General features: G+C 44.1%; 1 protein-coding gene across 2 annotated transcripts in view; it reads left to right on the plus strand.

Annotated features, from left to right (window-relative positions):
* Positions 1-17,798, plus strand: part of MTMR12 (myotubularin related protein 12) — a gene marked incomplete at its 3' end in the record, with an annotated part of 68,782 nt that overhangs the window by 19,072 nt on the left and 31,912 nt on the right. For both annotated transcript variants that reach the window (XM_080804256.1, XM_080804257.1), the window contains exons 2-6: positions 9,428-9,488; positions 12,195-12,337; positions 13,896-13,968; positions 14,729-14,859; positions 16,764-16,857. In XM_080804256.1, coding sequence (XP_080660382.1) covers positions 9,428-9,488; positions 12,195-12,337; positions 13,896-13,968; positions 14,729-14,859; positions 16,764-16,857 — 502 coding nt within the window. The remainder of the gene's footprint in view (positions 1-9,427; positions 9,489-12,194; positions 12,338-13,895; positions 13,969-14,728; positions 14,860-16,763; positions 16,858-17,798) is intronic.

Here is a 17,798-nt window from a genome sequence, read left to right on the forward strand (position 1 = left end):
AGGTTGGCCTCTAGACTACATGTTCTTCAAGGGAAGCATGGAATTGGCAAGGCAGTACATAGCAGTATTCATCGTGGTTGGAGCCTTTCCTGGAGTGCCATGCATCGGAAGATTCCCACTGAACCCTCAAGGGTTTGTTGGGGTGGCAGCTCAGAGACTTCTGCCTCAGGGGACCCAGGGGAATAAGTCACAAGAGGTAGCTTGGCTGGAGTTGAAGAAGCCCCAGCCAGAGTGCTTCCCCGTGCAGCCAGCCCTTGCTCCTGGCCGGAGGTGTTTTCGGTTTTTGTTTTTTTTTCCTTCGGCCTCCTGTTGCCTGTCTACAACACCCTTTGCGGTTTTCCTTGGGGACTTTCTATGATTCTTGGTTTGACTTGGTTTCGGGTGGGTCTAGGAGATATATTCACTGATCATTTTGTCCTGGTTTTCCTTCCTTCCATGTAAGGGGCCATGTGGCGTCCTCTAAGGACACAGACCGAGACACCAGGTTGGACTTTACCTCCACACATACTAGCCATGCTGGTTGGGTGTCTTCATCTGCAAAATGGGGAAAATAATGGGCCTAATAACCCCACTTCAAAGGCTTGCCATAAGGATTAAAGAAGTTAATAAGTATCAAACCCGTTAAACAATGCCTGACACATACAACTCAAGAAATACTTATACCCTGCGCCTAGGTGGCTCAGTAGGCTAAGCTTTTTGATTTCGACCCAGGTCATGATCTCAGGGTTGGGAGATTGAGCCCTACGCATGGAGCCTGCCTAAGAGTCTCTCTGCCCTGCCCCATCTGTCCCTCCCCCTACCAAAAAAATATATTTATCATTATTCACCTCTCAATTTCAATAAGGGCTGGTCCTTGTAACTATCCTCTTTGGCGTTTACAGAGTGGACGTTTGTGATTTCTGTAGTCCACAAGTGACCCCTGAGTCATGATTTACTAATTCGTAGTGTTGATAGGGAAGAGATTGTATTTACTTATCCAGTTGTAAAGATCAGGTTGGATAGCCTTTAGTCACTCATCCAATAGATTTTCCCATGAAGACAACAGCTTATACACACTCAGAATGCAGCATGATCAGGAGTGGGGTGTCCATGTGGGAATTTGATCCTGTCCTCTAACCCACTTCGAGATCCATGTTCAGACTCGGCGCATCCAGACGTGGGTGCCCCTGTACCCTTGTTAGTAACTGCTTTCCCTCGCCTCCATTTGACTGTTCTCATTCTCCCAGAATCAACAAGCAACGGATGTTATAACTCTTTCTCTTTCTCAGACACATTGAGATATTAACTCTATGTTTGTCAGTCCTTTGTTTTTCTGCGTAGTTCAGAAAGGTGTTGTGGGGGTGCCTGGGTGGCTCAGTTGGTTAAGTGTCTGCCTTCGGCTCAGGTCATGATCCCAGGGTCCTAGGATTGAGCCCCATGTCAGGCTCCCTGCTCATCAGGGAGAGCCTCCCTCTCCTTCCGCCAACTCTCCCTGCTTGTGTGCTCTCTCTCTGTCTCAAATAAATAAATAAAATAGTTTGAAAAAAAAAGCATCTGCCTTTTGCTCAGGTCATGATCCCAGGGTCTTGGGATTGAACCCCGTGTTGGGCTCCCTGCTCAGTGGGAAGTCTGCGTCTCCCTTTTCCTCACTCTCCCCACTCCTATTGTGCGCTCTCTCTTTCTCTCTCTCAGACAACTAAAATCTTAAAGAAAAAGCTATTGTAAAATACAGGAGTGAGGGGGCACCTCGGTGGCTCAGTGCGTTAAAGCCTCTGCCTTCGGCTCAGGTCGTGATCCCAGGGTCCTGGGATTGAGCCCTGCATGGGGCTCTCTGCTCGGCAGGGAGCCTGCTTCCTCCTCTCTCTCGGCCTGCCTCTTTGCCTACTTGTGATCTGTCCAATAAATTAATTAAAAAAAAAAAAAAAAAACAGTGAGGACATAGGTCATAGCCAATGAGACTCCATTCTGCCTTTCCTGACTCCTCCCCACCACCCAAACAGATAGCTTCCCAAATTAAAAGAAAAAATTAAGTTTTTTGAGGGGAGTATTTTAAAGTTTATTTATTTATTTTTTTGGTAATCTTTACACCCAGTTTGGGGTTAGAATCCATGACCCTGAGATCAAAAGTCCCATGTTCTTGTAGCTGAACCAGCCAGGTGCCTGGAGAAGTTTTTTTTTGGTTTTTTAGTTTTTTTAATGATTCTCTTTGTATACAATGACTTATTGGAGTCCCTTCGGCTATTTCTCTTCTTAGGACTGTTGTCTATTTTGTTTTGGGAATAGCTATTTGATGGTAGTAATCATGGTACTTATTTTTTCCTGAGTTTTTGTAAGAATTGGATAGTGTATAATTTATAATTATTTTGCAGTATTAACCAGAGAAAGGTTAGATACTAGTGATGTTTGCCTACAGGTAGCTCCTTAAATTTTACTGCTTAAGCACTTACATAGGTTTTTATTCTCAATTTGTTACCAACTTTCAACAATTTACTCTCAAGAGAATCAACTATGGTGGGGCACCTGGGTGGCTCAGTAGGTTGGGCCTCTGCTTTCAGCTCGAGTCATGATCTAGGGGTCCTGGAATCGAGCCCCCCATCAGGCTCTCTGCTTGGTGGGGAGCCTGCTTCCCACTCTCTCTCTGCCTGCCTCTCTGCCTACTTGTGATCTCTCTCTCTCTGTGTCAAATAAAATATAATAAAATCTTAAAAAAAAAAAGAATCAGCTATGGAGAAAGCTTTACTTTTTGTACAGCGTGTCAGAGCAGTCCCTTCCTCAAATGCGGTGTTCTCTCTTTTTTTTTTTTTTCAAAGATTTTATTTATTTATTTGACAGACAGAGACCACAAGTAGGCAGAGAGAGAGGGGGAAGCAGACTCCCTGCTGAGCAGAGAGCCTGATGTGGGGCTCGATCCCAGGACCCTGAGATCATGACCTGAGCCAAAGGCAGAGGCTTAACCCACTGAGCCACCAAGGTGCCCCAAATGCAGTGTTCTCTTAAGGAAGCCATTAGTCTACTCTCTGGGTCTCGCAGTGGGTTCAAAGTACTTTGTGTTGCAGGAGATAAAACACAAAATGACCATTTCTAACTCATTGTGGGCTTCTAGAAACAAATTCTTTTTTTTTTTTTTAAGATTTTATTTTTATTTGACAGAGACAGCGAGAGAGGAACACAAGCAGGGGGAGTGGGAGAGGGAGAAGCAGGCTTCCCACTGAGCAGGGAGTCCAGGACGTTGAGATCATGACCTGAGCTGAAAGCAGATGCCTAACGACTGAGCCACCCAGGCACCCCATAACAAATCCTATTAAGTGAAAAATGCCATTTCTTTTTTTTTTTTTTTTTGCTTCAGATATTCCTGTATACTCTGTCTTACGGAATTAGGGCCACCTTCGGTGTCGCTAACTGCAGGAGCTTCTGATCCACAGAAAAGAATTCAGAGTAGATTCAATTCAGTTTAATGTGGGAAATAGGACTGAGAGAGAAGTAGAAATTTTTCTTACTCTTGTTACAGAATCTTGAATAATTGTAACTCTAGAATATTTGAATTCTTTGTTTTACTCAGAAGAAAGGACAAGAGAATGAAAGCAATCAAGAAGCACAGATACTGTTAGGACCAACAGTGATAACTCCCATTTCCTGAACAAGTGTGCCAGGCGTTTGCATACATTTTCCTTCGAGCCTCATATTAGGTAGTATTGTTTCCATTTCCATAGGAGCCAGTGAAAGCTCAGCCAGGCAAAATGACACTCCCAAGGTCACGTCTGTAGAGCAGAGCTGGACTTGATCTGTGGCCCCATTTCTGTATTCTTTCTGATGTTAGTGCCTACACTGAGAGAAGTTTGGAGAAACAAGGGGGGGAACAAAATTTATTAGTATTATGCTCTATTAAAAATACAGCTTTCTGCTGTAAAAAAGGTAGATTTCACCCTAAGATGCACATAGATTCCCACCTAATATGTGGGTGCAAATACATTTGCCCCCTCGGATTTTCTATTTTAGCGGAGAAAACAAGTGTATTAAATACCCATTTGAGAGCAGTAGAGCGACTTGCAGGAAATAAAATGTCTGTGATGTGTCTTTTTCGCACTTTGGTGCCAAATGTGATTGAAAGAAATTGTGTTTTGGAACCTTTAGGGACGTTGGCTCTTGGAATTTGCCCTTCTGGCTGGATGAAATTAAATAAAAACTGAGAATAACAATCAGTTTTTGACTCAAAGCCCTAATAAACAGTGAAGGGTTGATGTGAAGCATTTTGGCATCTGTAAACATTCTGGCTTATGAGAGCTTCATTGTAGAATCACCCTCCAGAGGGCCCCCCCCCCCGGTCTTTTCAAGGTCAATAGCTTTCTGGTAGGGCCCATTTTCTGCCTTTCCTGAGGTGCCTTAGGTCTGTCACACTTTTGAGAATATGTGCAACTTAAATGTGAACTTGGTAAGAAACTAGGGAATTTACTTTTTAAGAACCAGTGGAATGAAAACCAGGCTGCTTTTCAGCCTCTCAGCAGATTCTCAGGAGTGTTGGCTGACTTTGGCTTTCACATGCTTTTGTCCTGGATGTGGCAGATCCTTGTACAGTGAAGTACAGTTCTCCTAAGGGAATTCTCCTAATTTGTCCTAATCAGTTTTGTAATAAGAGACTGGTTTCCTACTACAGGCAGTGGGTATCACAACCATTTTCCCTTTTGTAGTAGGAAACCAGAGACCGTATTTGTTAGAATACTTAGCAGGGAAGAATGTGACTTCTGGAGCTCGTCAGGGATTGGACTGTACCCTGGATTAGTGATTTATTTCCTATAAAAGGAAAGTTCCAGAACCTCTTTAAGCCTCACTTCATCTTTAAATGGAGACAATACCACTGCTAGAGTAGTACAGATTAATGAGATACTAAGGAAGACCACTTACTTGGCACATAGTAGCAGCTTAGTGAGTGCTAGTTGGCTGTTACTGTCATTACGGTGAAAGTGTGCAGTTGAAGTGAAGGCTGAGCCTGACAGACTGAGGAGGGCTTTGATGGCCATGCACAGGCTTGGACACATCTGTGTTTACTGCTCCGAAATCCTTTTGTCTTCATGCTTTTCTACAGGCCTCAAAGTAGATGAGGTTGCCCTCCGATCTGTGTTGTGGATGAATAAAGTTTTGTTATAATTCTTTAGTGGCATTTGAGGCAGGAGCTCACATTTGATGGTGTGGCATTAGTGGCATTTGATGATTTTTCTTGGGTGCTGGCTTTTCAGCAGCAGTGTGATCTTACGGTGTTATTCTGACCTCTCCTTACACAGTCTGAGCTCTGAGGGCAGTTTGAGGGATCGTGGCAGTTTTAGTAGGAAGTTGAGCCCCGCGAGGAATCTTGGTGGTGTTTCTGTCATCCCTCTCCGAAGCTGAAATTCCCACACGCTTCATCGAGTGTGTGGCTTCTCAGTGACTTAGCTAGCTGCTCTGCGTGTTTTCCCTTTTCTCTCTCACACCTGCTATTGGTCAGCAACTTGTTGCCACCATCCAAATGTATTTAACATTATTCTAAGGAAGAAGAGGAGTCAGTACTTTTTAAAATGAAAAATGTGTACTAAACTTTTGGGGCATTTGACAAAGATGATGGTGACTGGGAAAAGGTCTCCAGCCTTTTCCCTTTTTCTTTCAGGAAATGTTCTAGTGGGTTGATACTCATCCCTCTGAGAAATCGGTTGCTTGTTGTGACAGTGTTCTGGAATGGAGAGAGCGGGTCTGTTGGAGGAGTCTTTCCTTTTTGTTTCTTGTGAGGGAAATCCAACAAGGACCCGGCCTCCTTTCCGGACACGCATGCTCAGGCTCACATCACGGTCATGATTTTGACCTTGCACAGGTCTCTTGTGCGTTATCTTGCAAGGCAGGGAGTAGGGCTCTTAATTCCATTCTTTTAGATGGGGACGCTGAGGCCAGACACTTGCCCAAGGTCCCTTTGATATCTTTGTAGGCTAGAACCATACAAAGGGTTCCTCATTTAGTCCTGTGATTTTTCCCGACGGACCTGTATCAGAGATAGTAAATGCTATGTGCTTAACTCACTGCGCTGTTTAAAATCCTACATGGGCTCCTCACTACCCTTGGGCTAAAGCCCAAACTCCTTAGAATGGCCTAAAACCCACCACTCACCCCACCGTCTTTCTCACCTCTTACAGAATTACTTGCGTCTGTGTCTTTGCATCTCTTCTCTCTACTTGACCGTCCCTTGAACTCTTGCACATTCCTTAGGAGCCACTTGCCTAGAAGCATTGAGGGCATTTGGAGAAGCACTAGAAGCACTTGTTTGAACAGTCTCCCCTCTCCCAACTCCTCCTTCTTTTGGGAAGTTAGGTCCCCTCTTTTGTGTTCCTGGAGCCCCACATCAATACCTTTATTCATAGCATCCATCATATGTTGTCCAAGAGTGTTAATGTTGTCTGTTCTCCCCTTGGACTGCAGACTCCTGTTTACCTAGCACTTGGTAGGATTCATTTAAATTACCTTTGTGTCTTATAAATCTCTTCTTTCTTCCCCTGAACAACCTCAGTTACCTTTAGAAGCCTAGTATCCTCTGCTTAAAATATGTGTGTGTGTGTGTGTGTGTGTGTGTGTATAAATGTATATGTATATACAAATACATGTATGACTTAGTTTAGAAGTGACTACGAGGCTTTATGGTTTGGAGGCTTCATACATCCTCGCTCCATCTAAAACCTACGCACTGAGGCTGTAGATGCTAGTTGTGGCATTTCATTCTTGGCTGCCAGTCTTTCTTGTGAGGTAGCAGCTATGACAGGGGTCCTAATCCTATAGCCCTGGATATATTGTACATTGACATATTATAATGTGTGATTCTAGTCATTGATGTTTTCTGTATTGTTAATGCGGTTGACCTAAGTCAGTAATTCCCTTGGTGACAATCAGAAGCCACCGTAACTAAGGTAGGTGAACAAGAGGATTTATTGTAAGGATGCAGGTGTGGTTCATGGAGCTGTGGGGCAAAGGTGTGGCTGGGCCTCAGTGGAGCCTGGGACCGTGAGAGTGCAGGCCATGGTTGAGGGAGCTTTTCTTTCCACATAACCTTCTCACGATTCTCGTTCTCTGCAGAACAGCCTTTTCTTTCTTTCTTTCTTTTTTTTTTTTTTTAAGATTTTTTATTTATTTATTTGAGAGAGAGAGATCATAAGTAGGCAGAGAAGCAGGCTCCCTGCTGAGCAGAGAGCCCGATGGATGCGGGGCTCGATTCCAGGACCCTGGGATCATGACCTGAGCTGAAGGCAGAAGCTTAACCCACTGAGCCACCCAGGCGCCCCCAGAACAGCCTTTTCTGCTTTATCATACTTGTGACCAAATTTACAAGGTTGTAGTTTAGGTAGCCAGCTTGGTTAACTTCTTTTAGACTTTCAGCCAAATTAATTGGGGATTTAAAATGATTAACTCTTCAAGGGACCACTCTCTGCTTCCCAGGCATTTGATGGTGAAGCAGTGGTTCACTCCAGGAACTTGGGGGAGCAGAGAATAGTTGTTTGGGGAAAGGGAGTTTTTGGTAGGACAGAATCCTGAAAGGTTTCTCCTGATTGTTTTGTTTATAGAATATGAAAAAAGAATTCTACTAACCATTTCAAGAATTGATACAGGTAGTTGTAAGTAGTATAAATTCTTTATCATTAGAAGATGCTACTTGTGCAGACATAGTAGTCGAGCTAGTCCTCTCCAAGCTGGCTGCAGTGTTTGAACTGAATTCCAAGCACTAGTCAAGATGATCACTAGTTTTCAAACAGCTGAGTGAATTTAATGAATAGTTTTCCTATCTCCTTAGAGAAAGATGACAGACCTGTCAAGAATAATTGTGCTTTAATTTAGTGCCGTGCCAATGGCAGACGATGAAAGCTCCATGAGAATTTCCAAATAAGCAAAACACTCAGAGCATTTCTGTATGCAGGATGCACAACATGGAGAAATGCATCAAAATCCTCTGGGTATCTTTTTGCAAAACCAAGGGCCCAGCTGGATCCCTAGCACTCTGATTCCTTACACTTGTGATAAGGCTTGAGTACCTGCAGAGGTAACAAGATCCCCAGATGACGTGACACTCCCCAAGTCTAGAGGCACTGCCTCTTCAGAAGGACCTGATTTATTGGCATCTTTTGAGATGTGAACTGTAACCATCTCTAAAATACAGCATGCTCAAAATGGGTTCTCTGAGGGGCACCTGGGTGGCTCACTCAGTGAAGTGCCTGACTTTGGCTCCGGTCGTGATCTCAAAGTCCTGGGATTCAGCCCCCACCCACAGTGGAGCTCCCCCGCACTCAGTGGGGCATCTGCCTCTCCCTCTGCCCTTCCCCCTGCTTGTGCTCATACTCTGTCTTTATCTGAAATAAAAATCTTTTTCTAAATAATGGGTTCTCTGAAACAGCTATGATTTTCTTCTTCAGCTTCAAGATTTCAGTGTTCAGTATTTCAGTCTGAATTCACAACTTCAGGAAACTCCTACCACCTAGAGCCTCATGCCAAAGAACAAAACAAATTCTGATTTTATTTGTTAATAGAGCTGGTTGTGTCATGTAGAATTTTCCACAGTGGGGATTTGACTGGCTGCAACCCCATGGTATCATTTAACATGTTTCTTATAAATTGGTAGATTGACATAGAAACCCAGGCCGGTTGAAGATAGATACTTTGGAAGACTACTTAATAGCTGGTGTGGTAGATTGCCTTAGGAGGCCCACCAGGCCTCTCTTTTTGTTACGTCAGCACCCATGTATGACCTTTGCCCTGTTCCACTAACTCATTAACGATTGCTAATTATCTTTGAAAACCCCCCAAACAGTGAATCCAACATGAAGGCATTTGAAGATCTTTTCACTGAGAAACAGTGACAAAGAACCTGGCCTTGATTCCTTATTAGAACTGATTGTATCCCATTGCACTGCTTTGGGGTTTTAGGTAATTTGAAATGTTTTCCCGTCTATATTTACTGTGTCTAGGTATGCTAGAGATGGATCAGTATTGACTTGACACATTCCTGTTTTCCTGTTGTTATCTTCAAGCTTTACATATGTCCATTTTCTCTCAAGAACACGTAATCATCTTGTGTTTTTGATCCTTGGTTCTCCCTGGAGGAAGAAGGGAGTCATGCTGTGGAATGTCTCCGATTCCCTTTCTGACTGTATTAGAGCTGCCTTACTTTCTGTGTGACATTTATTCTTTTAGATAGGGAGGGCCCATCCCTGCCCCTCCAGTAGGGACAACTAATAGTTGTGAGTCCTAACTAGTTTAGTACGTTGAACTAATTTCCTGGAATTTTCTGTCTTCCTTTAGTTAAAAATACATTTTTTAAAAAGCTTGTCAAAAAACCAAAAGACTCCTGAGGGTATATGATGTGTTTTAGTGTGTATTGTGAAAGTATGACTTTACGTTACTCATTTTGAGCCCTTAAAGAAAAATATTACCATTTGTTCTTCTCTTTTAGGAAATTCACACAAACGAGAAGGAAGTAACAGAGAAGGAAGTAACTCTTCATTTGTTGCCAGGTAACGGTCCTGTTAGCTTCAGACCTCACGTGCAACTCAAAGCCAGTGATAAATTATGTCATCCCTAGTATTGCTATATATAAGCTCCTTTGTTTTCATCCAGAGATTGTATAATAGGGATGAGGTGGACAAAAATGTCAAGGTCTTTAGTTTAGTCACTACATACCTAGGTCTGAGTATTACAACATCTGCCAAGAATTTTTCTTGTTTCCCCCCACACCCAAGCTGATGAAAATAAGCCTGGGAAATTTTCCTTCACAAGCAAATTAGATCGTTCTCGGGTGGCTATACTTGGATGCATCCAGTATTCTGGTCCACACTTGGGAAAATTCTGGTGCCTTATACTCCCCGCGCTCTTCCTGGGCCTCTAGCTGCCCTGGACTCACACAGCCCCTGAGGCCTCCCCGGGCAAGTGTGGGCGGGCGGCCTCCCCGTGGTCTCTGCCTCATGTCTGAGCGCCAGAGTCAGGAGGTCCTGGGGCTTACTAAGGGCTTTGCTCCGCGGTCATCACTAAGAGTCTGAATTGGCTGGATAATTTTGAGATGGAAGACGGACTGTATACCTGAAGTTAAGCTTTACTCATTCCTGAATTCAGAGACAGAAACTCTTTGGTGGTTGTATCCCCTTCCACGTGTGGGGCTGTCCTGGGGGCTGTGAATTTGGTTCTTCTTCCATTTTCTTTATTCTAATCCCAATAGCTTTTTCTTTTTCCATTAGACTTTTTAGGTATATTTTCCCAAAGCAATAGAGGCCTCATTCTGGTACTAATGTTTATTGAGAGGATATGAACATGCAGGAGTTTCTCTGACTGATCCGCCTTGTTTGGTAAATACATTGGGATCCTGAAACTTGGAAAAAAAATTTTTTTCTGAGTTTCAAAGGTGTTTTTTGTTTTGTTTTGTTTTGCTTTTACTAATAATGGCCTAAACCTTAGTCCACATACCACATTGTCCTTCCTTTTCTTGGGTCATAGATCCTGGAACTCTGATTTTTACGCACATTCTCTCCTCCTCTGGATTACTTGATGTGCGCCTTCATTCCCAGACTAGACTGGGATTTTTTCCAGTTCCCACCTCCCGCGACTGGAGACTGTCTCTGCCCGCAAGCGGATCGCGATGGTGCAGCACGCGGGCCTGCAGAGCCGCAGGGGGTGTGGTATTAGCCGCTGGGTGCCTGGGTCTAGTCGCCAGCACGCGGCCATGGCCTGACCCCAGGTTGCCTGGTCTTGGGGAGACACTATTAGAAGCTGTTTCGCACTAAGAGTTGAAAGCACAGGAAGCCATGTTCACATATCTTCCACCTTGAACTAGTTGAGGCACTTTTTCTGAGCTATTTTAAACCCTAACCAGGCCCCGATTCATTGTTTTCTCTGAGCTCTGTGGTCCCTCTAGAGGCTGACCTAGTGACTGAGCCACCTTCCCATATTTCCTTAGTAATTAACCCCTTGGGAGATGGAAAGATATACCATAATATGCCTCCCTGCTTGTCTCAGTGTCTGAAACTCTTCTTTATTTTTTATTTTTTTTAAAGACTTTATTTATTTGAGATAGAGTGAGAGAGAGCATGAGAGGGGAGAAGGTCAGAGGGAGAAGCAGGCTCCCCATGGAGATGGGAGCCCTATGCGGGACTCAATCCTAGGACCCTGGGACCATGACCTAAGCGGAAGGCAGTCATTTAACCAGCTGAGCCACCCAGGCGCCCTCTTCTTTATTTTTATGTTGAAAATTAGACCAAGTGAATTTTGAGCCAAAAAGTACAGTCAGAGACATTGGAGATAATATCCAGAGGGCGATTCTAAGGGGAGAGGGTTGTGTGGAAAGAGAAGAACTTTCCTTTTCTTTTTTGTTACAGAATATTTGCACTTGGTTTTTTATGTCTTTCATATCCTTCTCCTTTTTCTGCTCTTGTCCAGACATCCAGCCCTCATAAACTTCTCTGCTTCTAGGGAGCAGCGAACGCTTACGTATCCCGAAATCCCAATCTTCTTGACCGTAAGGTCCTCTGTATCTCCAGGAAATACAGCCGCTCAAGCAGGCGGGCTGCCTGCAGATGCAGCAGGAAAGGTGACACACTGAGAGGAAACACCCTCAGTGAAGAAAGAGAGGAAACCATTTTTTTTCCCACAACCCTCTGACCTCCCTTTTCCTCCCATCCTTGTCTGTGGAGCCAGGATGCATGCGGTCATGCTGCACCTCGGTGTCTGAGGAAGCCGCCTGCAGGCCCTGAGGCCAGGGAGGCACCCCGCCTTCTCTCTGCAGATCCAGAGCCTGTGGCCCACGCTCCCCACGAAGCGGGCCTGAGCTCTGTGTTCTAGAGCGCTGCTAATTTCACATGTGGAGGGCATCCCTCCTCGGGAACGCCCGCGTGGGTCCAAGTATTGGGAACACTGAGGTCTGTGTTTGCAAGTGTAGCCGGGGTCATTCCCGCGTATTGGACGCTTTCCTTACTCACAGCAAGAGGGTGAGACAGTGCCCTGTGTGAAGGTGTCTCTGAGCCATTTTGGTTTCACTTCTCAGGAGTCCCCACTCGGCTTCACCTTCGTGCCTCTGGTTTGCAGCTCCTGCTGTGCCGGGAAGGGTAGAGTCTGAAGGGCTGCCGCGTGTCATGTGTTTGTCTTTCCCGTGACCAGAGCTGGGGAGGCTGTACTGTTTGCATACCGTATGTGCCCTGAGGACCCTCGGGGGGACTTGTTTTGGTTTCGATCAGGTGAGCAGCTGCTCTGTGAAGCCAGCACGGTGCTGAAGTATGTCCAGGAAGATTCCTGTCAGCGTGGGATCTATGGGAAGCTTGTCTGCACAGACTTTAAGATCGCTTTCTTGGGCGATGACGAATCAGCATTGGATAACGATGTACGTATGAGCTGCATTTGGCTGAGTTGGAGGGGAGCTGTGCAGTTGGGGCCCCATTGTCTTTTCCCCCCAGCTCCTCAGTAGCTCTACCCCACGCCCCCTACACAACACATAAAACACAAAGGACAGAAGTCCTCACCACTGCTTGACTGTCTATCCTCTGGGATCTCTTTTCGGTGGCGGGACCATTCTAAAATTTCCCTCTAGTGCCTTCCTTGAGTCATGCTGGCTTGCATCTGACTTCACAGGTTGACACCATCAACTCGTTCTTCTTGTCTGTATTTCAGCACAATATGTATCCCTCATGGGAATCACATCTCCCCGGATATACTAGTTGCCCATGTTTTCTGTATACTGAGCTGTCCCTCAAATTCAGGAACTGAGTTCGGTTATGAAACTGATGCTGAATGCAGCACTTGAATTTGGGTTTACTTTGCCCCGAGTTGTAGTGTCCTTGTAAGACTCATCCCTACTCACAGAGAATGGGCAAGTGGAGTGAGGGAGGGGGTGGCCTACACCACTCGGGGAGTGCTGTTTGCTGTCGCAAAGCCAGCTGGCCTGGCCCCCCCCTTGCTGCCTTGGAGTGTGGTCTTCCGTGCTGCCATCTGCTCTAGTGGCTTGGCTCCTCGTCCTGCCCAAATACAGACAGCATTCACAGAAACTTGAATCTTTCAGTGTTTTCTTCCTAAACCTGGCTTCATGTAGCTGTCACTCACCAGTTTGCATTTGTGTAGAGAAGTCTTAACTTCTCCAAGTGATTATGGCATGGCCGGTTTGCCTGGGAGCAGCCCAGGAATGGCATGTCATGCCTGGGTTTGAAAAAAAAAAAGTGCTTACCAGCTTTCCTTGCATACTTCATCATTTCTTTCCTAAAGAATGTGGCTGGCTCCATTTCCCTGTTTTTTTTTGTTTTTTTTTTTTCCTAAAGATTTTATTTATTTATTTGACAGAGAGAGATCCCAAGTAGGCAGAGAGGCAGACGGGGGGGGGGGGGGAAGCAGGCTTGCCGCTGAGCAGAGAGCCCGATGTGGGGCTCGATCCCAGGACCCTGGAATCATGACCTGAGCTGAAGGCAGAGGCTTTAACCCACTGAGCCACCCAGGCGCCCCGCCCTGTTTGTTTTTAAGAGCATATACTCAGTTTCCCCCCACAGTTGTATTGAGCTATAATTAACATATAACATCATATTATTTTAAGGAGTATAACATAATGATTTGATACCTGTATATATTGCATAATGATTACCAGAATAGGTTTAGTTAACATCTCTTATCTCATATAGTTATGAAGTTGTTTTCCTTATGATGAGATGATCTTTCTTAGCAACTTTCAAATATACAGTGCAGTTTTATTAACTATAATCACAAGGCTCTACATTACATCCCATGATTTCTTTATCATAATCAGAAGTTAGTCCCTTTTGACTACCTTCACCCATTTCTGTACCCCCTCTCTGTTTTTCCTAATGTGTAGTTTGGAAAATGGTGATTTGCTCTGCCTATAAATGTTTAATAGGGCATAGAAAGGAGTCACAGTTGTTTCCTTTTGTATCTTTTAGGAAACCCAATTTAAGAATAAGGTTATAGGGGAAAATGACATCACACTCCACTGCGTTGATCAGATTTATGGAGGTAAGTATCTTTTCCCCTGGGCTGTTGCCAGCCTTTGAAAGTAGAGCTGAAAATGATACTATTTCTATGGTCCTTTACAGTTGACTAAAATTTCCTTACATATTAATTTTGTTTAAATCAGTTTTATGGAGGAGAAAATTGAGATGCAAAGTGGCTTATTTGGGGCCACCTAGCTGGAGGAGCTTGCACTTGAATTTGGAACCTCTTCTAATGCTCTGTAGTGCCATTATATGCTAGATCATACTGTGGCTGTCTGTGTTAGTGTGTAGATTTTACTCTAAATACTAATCTGACAAAGGTTTGTTGCACGGTACTGTCTTCTCTGCTAAGGGTCAAGCCTCTCTGCTTTGCTTCTATATTTTTGCAGTAAGGGCTTTTTCAGAAGTCATTCAGTAGCCATTTATGATGATCCCAACACCAGTAGGTGCTGTGCAGTCCAAATTCTGGGTCAAGGAGAGAAATGTCTGGAGAGGCCTCTGGACATAAACCCAGGACTTGACTGTCTTGACTGCGTGTCTCTCGTGACCCTCTTCCATCTTTTGTAATCTTAGCTTCTGGAGTCAGTCCATTTTGAGCTTGTCCAGAGGAAGGAAGAACACTGCCCATTGTCAGAGAGCTGGGGGCCCTGCTGGCAGTTACATCGAAGGCAGCACCTTTCCTCTCGCTTTTGAGAGGTGTGAATAGTCTGCCTTGTTTCCTCAGCATTAACTTTTTGCCTTACAACATGATTTCCCTTCTTGATTTCATCATCGATGTGTAGTGTTTGATGAGAAAAAGAAGCCTCTTTTTGGACAACTGAAGAAATATCCTGAGAAACTCATCATCCACTGTAAAGACCTGCGCGTGTTCCACTTTGGTCTGAGGTACACAAAAGAAGAGGAAGTCAAAAGGGTAACTAGTTACATGTATTTGTAGGTTTTCTTTGCCGTCACGTGTCACCACTAACTCTTACTTTTTGCTTATGTTGCACGAAGTGGAAGGGGAGCATTTCACTCTGTAAAGCTGAAATCGATTAGAACTGAGAGAGAATTTGGTGAAGCATGCTCGCGTATTATGTGGCACACGCTGCCTTTACTCCTAGAATTCGGAATGGTTTTTCTCCTGGGTCCTCTAAAGAGTGGGGGGTGGTAAACTGGGGGCAGGAGGCAAGCTGCTTCTCCTGCATCTGACAGCGTTTCCAAAAAGTAGTAGCAGAGAACTCCTGGAGGGAGTTCGTATCTGGAAAGTAGGAGAAGTGTGTGGAAGGAGGAAGAGGTGCATGGGGCAGATGGGCAAAGCCAAGTTACTAAATGAGGCCTGTGATTTTGGACACTAAGGAAGCTCAATCTGGTTGCTGGAGCAAATCAGAATATATAACTGGATGAACTGCTTACAGTGGTCCCTGTAACTTCTATGGTTTCTCTTACGGAGGTATCGAAGGTCTAAAACTTGCCACTGTCCTGGTGTCTGGGGAACCGTGCAGAGGGCCAGCTCCCCTGTCATTCTGGCTTCAGTTGAGTTCTACAGTTACGGGTAATTCCCTGGTTTTCTTTCAGGGAGTGTGGTGGCTCAGTTAGAAAAATAAATATGACTCCCATGTCTATTCTGAGCAGGGAAAGAGTGGTGGATGTAGGGAAAGTCCCTGAGAAGCCAGAAACTTCATTTGAACAATGATTTTCGTTATCTGTCCAAACATACTTTTGTTTGGAAACTTGAAACAAAAAGCACAATGGATTGATTTCTCGTTCTGATTTTCTAGAAGAAGGTCTAAAAGGCGACAAGTGGATCGGAATAGCTAAGTGTCTTGGCTATTGTCTGATATTAGCTCTATGTCACACGTGTCAGATTTTTTAGAGTATCTGAATGTGGCACTTAAGTTTTTGTAGCACCTTGCTATTGAGAAATGAGACTGTTTTAAAAATTTCCCTGGGAGGGGCACCTGGGTGGCTCAGCGGGTCAAACCTCGCCTTCAGCTTCGGTCATGGTCTGGGGGTCCTGGGATCGGGCCCCGCGTTGGGCTCTCTGCTCAGCGGGAAGCATCCTTCTCCCTCTCTCTCTCTCTGCCTCTCTGCCTGCTTGTGATCTCTCTCTCTGTCAAATAAATAAAATCTTCTATTTATTTTTTAAAATTTTTTTAATAAATAAAATCTTTAAAAAATATATATATTTTTTTTCATAGAAATCAGGGGCGCCAGGGTGGCTCAGTTGGTTGGGTACCTGACTCTTGACTTTGGCTCAGATCATGATCTCAGGGTCATAAGATCGAGCCCCACGTCAGTCTTCATACTGAGTCTCCTTAATACTCTCTCTCCCCCACTCCCTCCTCCCATGCCCCCCAGCATGTGCTCTCACTCTCTCAAATGAATGGATAAATTTAAAAAAAAAAAATTTTTTTTTTAAATTTCCCTAGAAATTCAGGTGTCCTGGGGTGGCTCAGTCATTGAGCATCCGAACTCTTTGGTTCAGGTCATGGTCTCAGGGTCCTGGGATCAAGCGCTGCCTCAGGCTCTGTGCTTGCCACAGAGTCTGGGATTTTCTCCCCTACATCTCCGTGCCTTTCCCTATTCTCTTTCTGTCTCTCAAATAAATAAGTAAATAAAATTTTTAAACTTTACCTAGAAATTCAAAGCTCTTAGAAAACCAGACAGAATTGTTAACATTCTGTTTACTTGGCGTTATTCCAAAAGATAGTATAATATCAGAAAGACCTCAGAGTTTGCTGCCCATAGGAGCCTATTAGTGTGACTGAAAACCTAGACAACTCAGTGTTTATCTGCCAAAAGCATGACTATACCCATTGTTTGGTTCTTTTCTAGATTGTCAGTGGCATAATTCATCATACCCAGGCTCCTAAACTGCTTAAAAGATTATTTCTGTTTTCCTATGCAGCTGCTACACAAAACAATACAGGTGAGTGTCTTCTGGGTTCTAATTTGCAGGTGGGCACACCCTTTAAATTCTTATCTGAAACCAGCAGACAAAAACTCATCCATGAGTTTCTTCTTCCTCTTTCCTAGCAATTGATTGCCTCTTGCTTGGGTAAGTCATTCAAGTTACTTTAAAAAAAAAAGTTTCTATTTTTTTTCCCCTGTGATCTTTGTTGCTTTAATTTATCTTTAAGGTTGATTTGCTTTTTCCGGAGTGATTATTGGTGTGATTGTTTCTTTTGAAGGATAAAATCAACGTATTAAAATGAGGAATGTGAGACTGTAGAGAGAAACAAAATTCAGACAAGTTTAAAATAATCCTGTTTGTTGCTGGGGTTTTTTTTTTCTACCTTAATGTATTTGATTTCATTTCATAACACTCTAGAGAATATCCTGCATTCTAGAAAGCCTTTAAACAACCAGAACATGCTCTGTAGCAAATATTTTGAGGGAAATGGAACAGTTGTACGTGAGAAAGCAAGTATGGTTACATAACGTGAAATTCCACATGTTTTCCATTCAGTTCACTGAAAAAGGGAGCAGTCTTTTAACTAAGAAACTTCGGTCATTTGAATTAGCTATTAATAATGCCTAGCATTGTACAGTGTGTTCACAGATGTCTGTCTTCTCTTCATCTCTCTCCTCGATCTGTGTACTCGCTCTGCCAGTCAGTCTGAACATCAGGTTGATGTCGAGTGACTCTGTGCTATGTGCTTTTCGTCACGGAAGTGGCATATTAGTTTCACAGCGTACATGGGGCTTTCTGGAGGGTAGGGTTGAACTGCTCATTGGGTCAACATTTTTGAATGCTTGCTGTGGGACAGGACTTGGGGATGGAAGTGAATAGGACTAAATCCCTGTCCTCTGTGAGCATCAGATCAAGCAGAGACAGCTGAGAGATGTGTCCTTTGGTAGAGGGGCTGG

This window comes from Martes martes (genome assembly GCF_963455335.1).
Source record: "Martes martes genome assembly, chromosome: 5".
Lineage (NCBI taxonomy): Eukaryota > Metazoa > Chordata > Mammalia > Carnivora > Mustelidae > Martes > Martes martes.